Source organism: Leuciscus leuciscus (genome assembly GCF_965113295.1).
Source record: "Leuciscus leuciscus genome assembly, chromosome: 15".
In the NCBI taxonomy this organism is placed as follows: Eukaryota; Metazoa; Chordata; class Actinopteri; order Cypriniformes; family Leuciscidae; genus Leuciscus; species Leuciscus leuciscus.
The window spans coordinates 5082171-5094507 of NC_138739.1; the positions used below are offsets into that span (position 1 = coordinate 5082171).

At 40.3% G+C, this 12337-nt stretch overlaps 2 protein-coding genes across 9 annotated transcripts in view; both read right to left on the bottom strand.

The window, feature by feature from the left end:
• LOC309476121 (major histocompatibility complex class I-related gene protein-like) overlaps positions 1-12337 on the bottom strand; it is a 113346-nt gene that overhangs the window by 58471 nt on the left and 42538 nt on the right. The gene's annotated exons all lie outside the window — the stretch shown is intronic.
• The window catches only part of LOC309476090 (major histocompatibility complex class I-related gene protein-like), a 106234-nt gene that overhangs the window by 31213 nt on the left and 62684 nt on the right, over positions 1-12337 (bottom strand). For 3 of the 8 annotated variants that reach the window (XM_082139255.1, XM_082139254.1, XM_082139253.1), the window contains 2 exons: positions 5971-6057; positions 44-1660 (listed from right to left, as the gene is read on the bottom strand). The exons of 1 other annotated variant lie outside the window; for it this stretch is intronic. In XM_082139255.1, the coding sequence (XP_081995381.1) occupies positions 1521-1660; positions 5971-6057 (227 nt within the window). In that variant the 3' untranslated portion in view covers positions 44-1520. Of the gene's footprint in view, positions 1-43; positions 1661-5101; positions 5374-5970; positions 6058-12337 lie in introns of those variants that run through there. 4 more of the 8 variants (XM_082139256.1, XM_082139257.1, XM_082139259.1 and 1 more) reach the window with 4 other exon arrangements.

Below are 12337 nucleotides of genomic sequence, written 5' to 3' on the forward strand. Positions count from 1 at the left end.
ATGGTTAAATTGTGAAAAACATCCGATTGAAACTCTACATGTAGAATTCTGTAAAAGAATACTCAAAGTCAAAAGAAAAATGGCAAACGAAGGATGCAGGGCAGAATTAGGCCAGATTCCCTCTCCTTCTAAACATCCAGAAAAAGAGACATCAAATTCTGGAAACACCTAAAGACAAGCGACCCCAACACATACCATTACAAAGCCCTAAAACACCAAGAGCTGAACCTCACCTGTCCCCTCACACCTGCAGAGATCAGCCATTCTCAGGTCAATCACTCACTCACACGCATTTGGCCCACACAAATTATAAGGGCTGGGAAAATAAATCGTTATTCGTGGATCGATTCCAATATTTTCCGAATGCAATGCCATTCTCTCTCGAATCGATTCTGAGCTTAGTTTTTAACAGCAGATGGCGCTCTAGGCTAGTTTTTAACCACATGCTCAAATACTCACGAAGAAGAGCGCTCTTGCGTTCAGTCTGAGTCCGAGAATGTAGCCTACTTGCACCTCATAATGCTTTTATGTAAACAGCCCACTGCAAACACCTTTGCAATTCAACTTTTCGAACGTTATGAATGATTATTTACATTTACATTTATGCATTTGGCAGACGCTTTTATCCAAAGCGACTTACATTGCATTATCCTATACATTTATACATAGGTATGTGAAATCCCCTGGGATCGAACCCACAACCTTGCGTTGTTAACGCAATGCTCTTACCACTGAGCTACAGGAAAGCCTATTATTATTTTTTAGAAGGTTCAAGTGGTGTGTGTAAGGCATTGGAAGCCAGCAGAGTACGGCAGTTTATAAAGCATGCAGTGTCATCTGCTGTTAAAAACTAAACTAAGAATCGATTCGAGAGACAACCGCGCTGCATTCGGGAAATCATTTCGCGATTCATGATGCATCAATTTATGGTTCAATTTGTGGTTAATCAAATTGACAGCATTAATAAAAAAAAAAAAAAAAAAAAAACTTCTATAGCATTAAAACCAAGTGGGCCACGCACGTGCTAAAGCCGAAGCGTCTCGATCGCCCCCTGGTGGCTGGCTGCAGTATAGGTCATAAGCCCCGCCTTCTCCATGTAATCAAATGGGACAAGAGCCAAACAAAAAAATCCTATTACACTTCAAAAATTTTCCAAAGATGGTTTCTGTCATTTTAGCCAGCTCTTATCACGTTGATGTTTGTTCAAGTGTTCGTTTTTCAATTAAGTTTGGTTTAAGTCAGTTATTTGATGCTATAAAAACAGTGTGTGTCATCATGATTGACAGCTCTGCTGGGAACAGACTCAGACTCAGGCTTCAAATGACATATTTAAAGGAACAGTGCACCCAGAAATGAAAACTGTCAGTCCAGGTTTGATTTTAAAAAGTCTTCTGGATAAAAGGCAAATGCAACAATTATTCTGACATTTTCAACAACAACAAAAAAAAAAAAAAAAAAAAAAAAAAAAAAACTTTAACCATATTTTTTAATTAATACAACTTTAAAGTGCATGGAAAGACTCAGGACTGATCTAAATAAATATAAACCCAGTATAAATAACAATATAAACCCGCTAACAGTAATCTGCATACTACATGCATGCCGTGGTGCATTCTGAGAACTAAAGACATACCATATTTATTGGATGGGACAACAGCACCTGTCAGAAGATAAGACTAACAACAAAGAACTCATATACTGAACACATAAGCCTACTTGTATAAACGCACACTATTAACAACTTCATTGAAAAAAGGAGAACTGAACATGTTCTTAAATATTTAATTGTTTATTTGAAACTCACAAAAGCTATAGCTGTAAAAGTAGTAGTAAACAGTGAACTTAAAACTTGAAAATAAATTGTATATTTACAAAAAAAGTATCCTATTTATTTTAAATATATACAAACGCGAGTGGTGAAAGACAACATTACACACATTAATACATCAAAAGGCACCCATTACACCTGATATTAACATAAGTTTCATATCCAGACAGTCTCTAGATGTTCTTTAGATGATTTGCATTCGCACTTATACGACAATGTGCCTCCATTGTGTTTTTATAGACTCAACACCACACATATGTTATTTTTCTTTGTTTGATTGGTCATGTCATATTTTGTTCGGGAAACATTTCCATGACGTCCATATTCATGAATATTATTCAACACTGAAACGTGTACCACAAGCACTATGGAAATCATCTGTTCTCCCACATCTGGATTCCCAACCGGACTGAACTCTGGAGAGAGTGCAGACGACTGGAGGAAACTCTTCAAAGACCTTTGTCAAAACAAATCTACCCTTCGCTTTCACAGGATACCGGCTCATGGTTTACGTGGCGAGCAGGGCGAGGCCGAGGGCCGTGAGAGAGCGGCGCGAGGCCGGTGGCGTGATTAATGATCCTTAATGATTAATGATCCTCCGCTCCTAAAAGGAGGAGCAACGACAGTGGAGATCAAGAGAGGACCAGGCCTGGACTTATGTTGCGTTTTGTTTTATTATATGTCATCCGTGAGGGGCTGCTGTCTTTTACTTTCATTTTGTATTTGTTTTATTTTTGGTATTAAAATGTGTTAACCAGTAGCGTTTTTTGGCACAGGCGAACCAGGCATTTTTTCATGACACATGGTGGGCGGCACGAGCAGTTAAAAAATAAAATAATTTAAATATAAAATCCTCTGCGCCGCGAAGCGGTTTTCTATTATCGATCATTTCAGTTTGACAAATTGGCGCCCCCTGCTTGCTGAGAAGGTGCCGTACACAGAAGCTGTGTGAGAAGGGGAAAGGGGGGACAGTTCACCTCTGGGTCTCTCCCAAATGGAACGGAAAAGGGCACAAAGGCTGTATAGAGCAATACTCTAATGGAATTATGGCTCGTTTCCACTGAGCTGTACGGTACGGTACAGTAAAGTACGATTCGGGACAGTAAACCCTGATCCGGCTTGCGTTTCCACCGCCAACTGTACCCTTACTTGATAGGCGTGGTGTAGCCTATGCCGGAAAGAAGCAATCGACGTCATTTTTGCGCAAAGAAGAAAGCGACATAAACAACATTGGATGACATACAGCAGATCTTGTTCTTGCTTCTCGGCATGTTTGTCACAAGAAGACAAGCGGCGACATTAGGCGTTTCTCAATAGCAAGTACGCAAAGTTCGGACTTGCCAAGTCCGACTCAGGAGAATGAGCGGTCGGACGGGAATTCGGGAATTCTGCGAATGGAACAGCGCGTTCTTGAAAGCGTCACTCAGCTCGCTCTGCTACTCCGGTTATCTCTGTATTTTAGGCAACAATAAAACAAACTATGTTATAAAACACAACTCTGCCTCTTTTCGTTTTCATTTAAAGAAATCTTAAACATTATATAGCCACACAAATGTGGTTCAGGCAACGTGTATTGATTATAAACAAAAAAAAACAATATTCACTGCATGTATAACATTAGCCTATTTATAACTAAACGAAATATAAAACACAGCCCTGCCGCTATTCGTTTGAATTTTAAAAATTTTATCAGGTGTTGTATTACAAATTTATTAAATGTTTAATTTAGGTTGCAACAGTAAAAGTTGAGTACATTGAAGTTAGATTCTGCTCAGCAAAGTTGCAATTCCTGTTTTCTCCATTGTAAGTTAAATGAGTCAGATCACTGGGACTCTCACCTTTTGTTCTGCAAATGGCTTTCGGAGCCCAAATGGCTCTTGGAGCCCCAGCCCCAATAGTTAGGCTGACTGGATTAGCATATATGCGTTTGAATAGTTATGCTGATTGGATTGAGACTGGTAACACGCTGGAGTCTAGGGCGGTTCCTTAACCTGTATACTTAATTTACATGCTTTGTTCAACCTCAATGTAAATCCCTCCCCCTAAATGTATATAAAAGTGCAAGGCAACTTTCTTTAGATTAGACTTGATGATGAAGAACTACAGACTTGATGAACTACAGACATGGAAGAATAAATCTCTTCTGCTTATAAGATCCATCTCAAGTCTCCTGGTTTCTGCTTCAATGAAGGAATAAAAGTTTCCAACACAGGCAATATGTGCATTTGTACTCTGATCATCTTCACTGTAATAAAATAAAAAATGACAAAACTCAACCCTGTCTCTTTTTGTTACCATTATAAAAGTACAATAAGAAATAAAGTAAACAATTCAGTCAAACATACAATGTCAGCGCTCTATTCTAACGTTAGAACAGTAAAGATAAATAGCCTAAATATAAAGTCGAAGGGGGTCTCAAAGTGTTCGAAGTGCTAGAAGGGGGTCTCGAACTGCTTGAAGGGGGTCTCGAAGTGCTAGAAGGGGGTCTCAAAGTGCTTGAAGATGGTCTCGAAGTGCTAGAAGGGGGTCTCGAAGTGCTAGAATTGCTAGAAGGGGGTCTCGAAGTGCCTGAAGGGGGTTTCAAAGTGCTTGAAGGGGGTCTCGAAGTGCTTGAAGGGGGTCTCAAAGTGCTTGAAGGGGGTCTCAAAGTGCATGAAGGGGGTCTCAAAGTGCTTGAAGGTGGTCTCAAAGTGCTTGAAGGGGGTCTCAAAGTGCTTGAAGGGGGTCTCAAAGTGCTAGAAGGGGGTCTCAAAGTGCTTGAAGGGGGTCTCAAAGTCCTTGAAGGGGGTCTCAAAGTGCTAGAAGGGGGTCTCAAAGTGCTTGAAGGGGGTCTCAAAGTGCTTGAAGGGGGTCTCAAAGTGCTTGTAGGGGGTCTCAAAGTGCTAGAAGGGGGTCTCAAAGTGTTCGAAGTGCTAGAAGGGGGTCTCGAAGTGCTTGAAGGGGGTCTCAAAGTGCTTGAAGGGGGTCTCGAAGTGCTTGAAGGGGGTCTCGAAGTGCTTGAAGGGGGTCTCAAAGTGCATGAAGGGGGTCTCAAAGTGCTTGAAGGGGGTCTCGAAGTGCTAGAAGGGGGTCTCGAAGTGCTCGAAGTGCTAGAAGGGGGTCTCCAAGTGCTAGAAGGGGGTCTCGAAGTGCTTGAAGGGGGTCTCGAAGTGCTAGTAGGGGGTCTCGAAGTGCTAGAAGGGGGTCTCGAAGTGCTAGAAGGGGGTCTCGAAGTGCTTGAAGGGGGTCTTGAAGTGCTTGAAGGGGGTCTCGAAGTGCTTGAAGGGGGTCTCGAAGTGCTAGAAGGGGGTCTCGAAGTGCTTGAAGGGGGTCTCGAAGTGCTAGAAGGGGGTCTCGAAGTGCTTGAAGGGGGTCTCGAAGTGCTCGAAGTGCTAGAAGGGGGTCTCGAAGTGCTTGAAGGGGGTCTTGAAGTGTTCAAAGTGCTAGAGGGTCTCGAAGTGCTCGAAGGGGGTCTCACCCAGGGTGTAGAACCGCCACTGGCGTTAACGTTTGCCGGTTCCCGCCTCCTTCTTTCCACAACATCTGACCTCGTTACACTTTGGTTTCTGCAAAGTAGTGATTAACTAAATTAGGATATTTTTAATTATATGATTTGTATGACCACTGAAACAGCATGTAACCAATTCAATTTTTTTGCAATTACACACTGGAATTGAACACCAAATTCTGCAAACAATCTCTTTCTCTAAAATGTTGCATAAAGATAAACAATTGGCTTTGTAAATATAGCTTTTAAAACTTAAATGCAGCTGTAAATTCAGCTACTGAAAACTGGATTATGCATCTAATGCTTGGCCGAATTAACAATAGGTCTAATTTATTGACATTTGAAGACGTTTTGGAGTCAGTTTAGACTAGCATTCAAAAACATGTAAATTTGATAGTAATGGCTATTGATGATGACGAGGCTTTGCAGTTTAATAACATTATAATAAATAATAGTGATTTTCAATATTAGCGAAGCGTTGGCTCCGTTTATTTCCACCTTTGTGGAATTTCTATCAAACACATTAAAATATCTGTGTGAATGCAAACTTTTGAATGCTTGTATGATAGCTGAGGACATTCCCATCATCCTAAAACTGATGAAACCATTTAAATGAGAATTTCAAGAGCAGAAAAAAGACATGTAAAACATATACTTACTTTGTAAATAATTAAGATTCCAATAACCAGGACTATGAATACACTCATCACACACAGTATACCTATTAGTATTAGGTCAAGTTCTGTAAAAAAAATAAAAAAGAAGAAAAAACATGTAAAAGAAATACAATATAAACAGCAATATAAGCCTGAAAAAAAACTTTGTTATTATCATTAACAAAAAACTTAAACTGAACTAACAATGAAATAAACCTGCAAGAATCTTCTGAAGCCGTATAAATGTTTTGTTTGAGGAACAGCCCAAAACTCAATCAAATCTGGTGCCTTATTAACACACATGAGAATAACACACAGGTTTATTTCCATGTGTGTAAATAATAAGGCACCACATTCGATTGAGTTTTGGGCTGTTCCTCAAACAAAACATTTACACGGCTTCAGAAGATTCTGAAGTGCACTGCGATGCATATCAATTTAAATTTTAATTAAAATAAAAAAACAAACAAAGTAATTAGGGCTGGGAGAAAAAAATCGATTCACCTAGCTATCGCGATTTCTTTTTTTTCGATTCTAAAATCATTATTTTTATTACAGAATCGATATTAATTCAAATTAAATTGCTTTATTTTTGTCCTTGCTTATAGACAAGGTTGACAGAAGTTAGCCACTTTCTTTCCAACAGAGGATGAAATGTGTGGTTATCTATGAGTGTTGAGTGACGTAACTGGATGTGTGGAAGAGACGTGAGACTGAAAACACTGAAAAGCCCTCGCGCTACTCGTACACTGAGAGAGAGATAAGACAATAGAGCTGCACAATTCATCTTTAAAAGACTGTGATCTCCATTCAAACACCCACACGATCTTTCAATTCGCCTGTCTATTAAACTTTGATAAAATCATATCGCAACATTCAAAGCTGTGTTGGCGCTGCCACTGACCCAGAGAGAGTCGTCATGAAACCGCTTCACAAACACTCTTTTCAACCTCATAGTATCATTATTTCTGTGATACAATAGTTCAAAATATCATAGAAGTACCGGGATAAAAGTTTAAAGTTCAAATATGAACACTGATGTCTACGATAGCGATCAAAATCAGCTTTTGATAGAAACTTGACGCTTAAAAAAACGCATGTATCGGTTACATTGTTTCACCTCTAGGTGGCGACAAGTGACTATTAAACAATGTATTTGTTATTGAATAATTTATTCAGGAGAATGTAATGTTGTATGATGCTTCTGAAATAAAACTCAGAAAGATGTGATGATGTTTTTGTAAATATGACTCATCTTATACATTATGTACAGTCTGTATAAGTGTATGATTTAACTTTTCCCGACGATCTAGTGTTAAAAAAATTGCATTATATTGCAATATTGAATCACAATTCTTAAAAAAAAACAATATATATCATATCGGCACCCAAGTATTGTGATAGTATCGAATAGGGAGATAGGTGTATTGTCCCAGCCCTAAAAGCAATCATATGACTTCAGAAGAGTTAATTTACAGCCCACAAGTCATATATGTTGTGTTTTTGTCTTGACAAACTCTTTTCCCAGTCACTTCACTGTATGAAAGATCAGACATTGTGCTGTATGTCGTCTTTATGAGAGTCGCACAGGTTTGAGTGAAATCAGGGCGAGTAAATGATGACAGAATGATCATTTTCAGGTGAACTAACCCTTTCACCTTGTTAATGTGTGATTTTGATTTTAATCTATTTGATTGATTCGCCCAGTGTTGTGTAAAACTTCCTGCTCAGCTCGGCTACCATTCGGACGCTCTTGCTTACTGCTCCGCGCTTTGCTCTATCGCTTTTTATATTTTATCTTCTATATTTTTATATTTTAGCTCCTTTTATCACCTAATTTTAACTTCAGCAAATCAGCACAGTGCTCAAACGACAAAGTTTGGATTACCACAAAAACGCAGAATTCTTCTACCTGACCAGCTTACATTCCGGGGAAAGAAAAACACAACTGCCTACAAGGATAAGAGAGAAAATGCCTCTTCTGGAATCTACTTGCTGCACTAACTGCCACAGACTTTTACAAAGGATTGCAGTTCTTGAAACAAAGTTATTTACGGGAACACCAAACCAGACGGAACACACAACAGAGCTTCGTCATGGACACCCTCAGCATATAGCCGGTGAGTCCCATGAAACTAGTGCTCCTCGACAGGTAAAGAAACAAGCCGATCGACTTACAAATCGATGGCACAAACAGGGAGCGAGACCCAAAGGCACTCGAGACATCAGATTGTCACGAGCCCCACATATTGCCGCAGTAGCATCCTCTACCCCAGATACAGCTCTGTCAAGGACTGCAAACACTGGTCTCCAACCAACACCTATACATCTTGAGAACAGATTTGAAGTACTAATGAATGTAAATGAGGAATCCCCAAACATGATGAATATGATCGAACACAGACTGTATCAGCCAGTAGCTAACACTGATGCTAACTGGCGCTCAAGGTCGAGCAGACAGCGGCACTCAGCTCAGAGCACAGCCGAGCCCAGGACTCTGATAGTGGGGGACTCCATAATCAGAAACATTAGCAGCAGGGATACAACTACATGCTGCCTTCCACAAGCAACAACTTCTGATATAAACAGGGAACTTCAGAACATTCTGATGAAACATAAGACTGCAAATCGACTCATAATTCATGTGGGGAAGAATGATATTCATAAAGAGCAGTCAGAACTCCTTAAGAAGGATTTCAATGAACTTTTTGAAACACTTAAAAGACTGAAAGTTCAAACATTCATCAGTGGACCACTCCCAGCAAGAGGAACAAACAGGTTTTCACGGCTGCTTGGGATTAATACATGGCTGCAAAAAACCTGCAATATAAAAGGAGTAAACTTCATTGACAACTTCAATCTTTTCTGGAGTCAGAGACAACTATTTCATCGGGATGGCCATCACCCAAACAAACTTGGTTCAAGAGTGTTAAAGGACAATATCGACTTCTCCCTCAATCATCCTTCTGCAGTGTGTGTCAATCTGAACGACACACACACACCTGGAAACAGTATGAATGAACACGGGACTTCACTTCAGCAGCAAAATGGACATGATGTTGACATATCACACAAGGACAATGATAACACCACTGAGCCACAACAACCTCTGCTCACGGACACAATCTCAGCTGAGCCCTGCCCACAGAGCTCACCACAGACAGACATATTAGAACTGCTCGAAGATTCAGCACCCAAGGACGATTTCCTGGAAAACAGCCAGGGAAGCCAGGACAGCATATCCCAGCCTCCGATAACACCTGAGCAACAGCCCCTTTCACCAGATACTTTCTCACTCTCGCCAGCAAGTCCACTTTTGTGCTTCTCACAGAAAATGGAAGAATTGGTGCATGCTGGAACCAGACTATCCCACTCTTTTGCTGCAAGCCCCCAGATACCAACCAAAAAACGTCAGGCACCTCAAACACCGAAGCCTGCGCGCCGAGCTCGCCCGCCCCCTCCTTCTGTGAGAGCTCTTCGGCCTCTTCGGCCAAAACGCCAGGGCCCACACCCTCCTCCATCTGCTCGAGGTGAACCAAAAACAACTCAGCTCTCAGTGATATGTGTCGGGTTCCTGCTATGATAACAGTAACTTTCTCAAATGTTTACAGAACAAGCGGGAACCCAGTGTGCCTGTATCTTTCTCTATTGCTGTTCTATTACAAGATAGAAAGTCTAAGGCCTTCAATAGCCGTACAGCAAACCCAACTAATCTGGTGCCTATTACATGTCAAACTAATATTGCTGTGGGGACAAAAAGTAAGACTGTTAAGTTAGCACTTTTAAACATTCGCTCACTCAAAAATAAATCACTTCTAGTCAACGACTTAATAACCACAAACAACCTGGACTTTATGTTTCTAAATGAAACCTGGCTAGAATACAGCTGCAGTGCAACAATCCTCAATGAAACAGCCCCTCCTAACTTTACTTTTATGAGTGTCTGCAGAGCTGTTAAGAGAGGTGGGGGTCTAGCTGCTCTTTTTAAAGATATCTATCAATGTAAGCAAATATCATTTGGGAATTACCCATCTTTCGAATATCTGGGTATTGTGTTAAAAGGTGCTCCTCGCATTTTACTTATCATTATTTACAGGCCTCCAAAATATTCTCCAGCCTTTGCTGAGGACTTTACAGAACTGTTATCAACAATTACCTCAGAGTTTGACTGTTTTGCCATTGCTGGAGATTTTAACATTCACATAGATAATGCAGAAAACAATATGGCCAAAGAAATCAAAACTGTTTTAAAAACTTTTGATCTGACTCAGCATGTACATGGACCCACACACAATCATGGACACACTCTAGATTTACTTATCAGTAAGGGTCTAAACATTTCATCGATTGTTATTAAGGATGTAGCACTGTCTGATCATTTCTGTATTTTCTTTGATATATTGATCTCTCCTGCCACTGAAGCTAGATCTGTGTCTGTCAAGAAGAGATGCTTAAATGAGAACACTAGTGTACTATTTATGAAGGCTATATCTTTAACACCAAGCATATCTGCTGACTCTGTTGATTTTCTCCTTGATTCTTTTAACTCAAAAGTTAAAAATATAATTGATGATATTGCTCCTGTTAAAGTCAGGAAGAAGAGTGGCAGACAAAAAGCACCTTGGAGAAACTCAACAGCAGTGCAAAATATGAAAAGAAAATGCAGAAAAGCAGAGCGCATGTGGCGGAAGACAAAACTTGTAGTCCATTATAACATCTACAAAGACAGCCTGCATGCTTTCAATATGGAACTAGGCAAGGCTAGACAGACTTTCTTCTCAAATGTTATAAACAGCAATTTAAACAACACACGCACTCTTTTTGCTACTGTAGAGAGACTGACAAACCCCCCAAGCCAGATTCCCAGTGAAATGCTCTCAGACAGCAAGTGCAGTGAGTTTGCTTCTTTCTTCTCTGAGAAAATCAATAATATCAGAAAGGTGATCAGCACATCCTTGAGTTGCACTGAGGTCAGACAGATCAGACCACCTGAGAAAGTAGTTACTATGTCTGACTTCAAAGAAATTGATGGCAAAATTTTGGAAGAAACCGTACAACACCTCAAAACATCAACCTGCGCTCTTGACACACTTCCCACATCTTTTTTCAAAAGTGTGCTAAACAGTTTAGAAGCAGATCTTCTAGAAGTGGTAAATGCCTCACTTCTCTCTGGGAGTTTTCCAAACTCCCTTAAAACTGCAGTTGTCAAGCCCCTCCTGAAAAAGAGCAATCTGGATAAGACCATATTAAGCAACTATAGACCGATCTCAAATCTTCCTTTCATAGGCAAGATCATAGAAAAAGTTATCTTCAATCAGCTGAACAAATTCTTAAGCTCGAATGGATACTTTGACAATTTTCAATCTGGTTTCCGACCGCATCACAGCACAGAGACAGCGCTCATAAAGATAATAAACGATATTCGCTTAAATACTGATTCAGGAAAATTATCAGTGCTGGTACTACTCGACCTCAGTGCTGCATTTGACACTGTCGATCATAACATACTTCTTGACAGGCTGGAAAACTGGGTGGGGCTTTCTGGGATAGTCCTAAAATGGTTCAGGTCATACTTAGATGGGAGAGGTTATTATGTTAGTATAGGAGACCATAAGTCTGAGTGGACATCCATGACATGCGGAGTCCCTCAAGGGTCAATCCTTGCACCACTCCTGTTCAACCTGTATATGCTCCCAATGAGCCAAATAATGAGAAAGAACCAAATTGCTTACCACAGCTATGCAGACGACACACAGCTGTACTTAGCCCTATCGCCTAACGATTACAGCCCCATTGACTCCCTGTGCCAATGCATTGACGAAGTCAACAGTTGGATGTGTCAAAACTTTCTTCAATTAAACAAAGACAAAACTGAAGTTATTGCGTTTGGAAACAAAGATGAAGTTCTCAAAGTGAACGCATACCTTCTCTCCAGGGGTCAAACAACTAAACATCAAGTCAGGAATCTTGGTGTGACACTAGAGTCAGACCTTAGTTTCAGTAGTCATGTCAAAGCAATAACTAAATCAGCATACTATCATCTGAAAAATATTGCAAGAATTAGATGCTTTGTTTCCAGACAAGACTTAGAGAAACTTGTGCATGCTTTCATCACCAGCAGGGTGGATTATTGTAATGGACTCCTCACTGGCCTTCCCAAAAAGACCATAAGACAGTTGCAGCTCATACAGAACGCTGCCGCTAGGATTCTGAGCAGAACCAGAAAATATGAACATATCACACCAGTCCTCAGGTCTTTACACTGGCTCCCAGTTAGATTTAGGATTGATTTTAAAGTATTATTACTGGTATATAAATCATTCAATGGCCTAGGACCTCAATACATTGCAGATATGCTCACTGAAT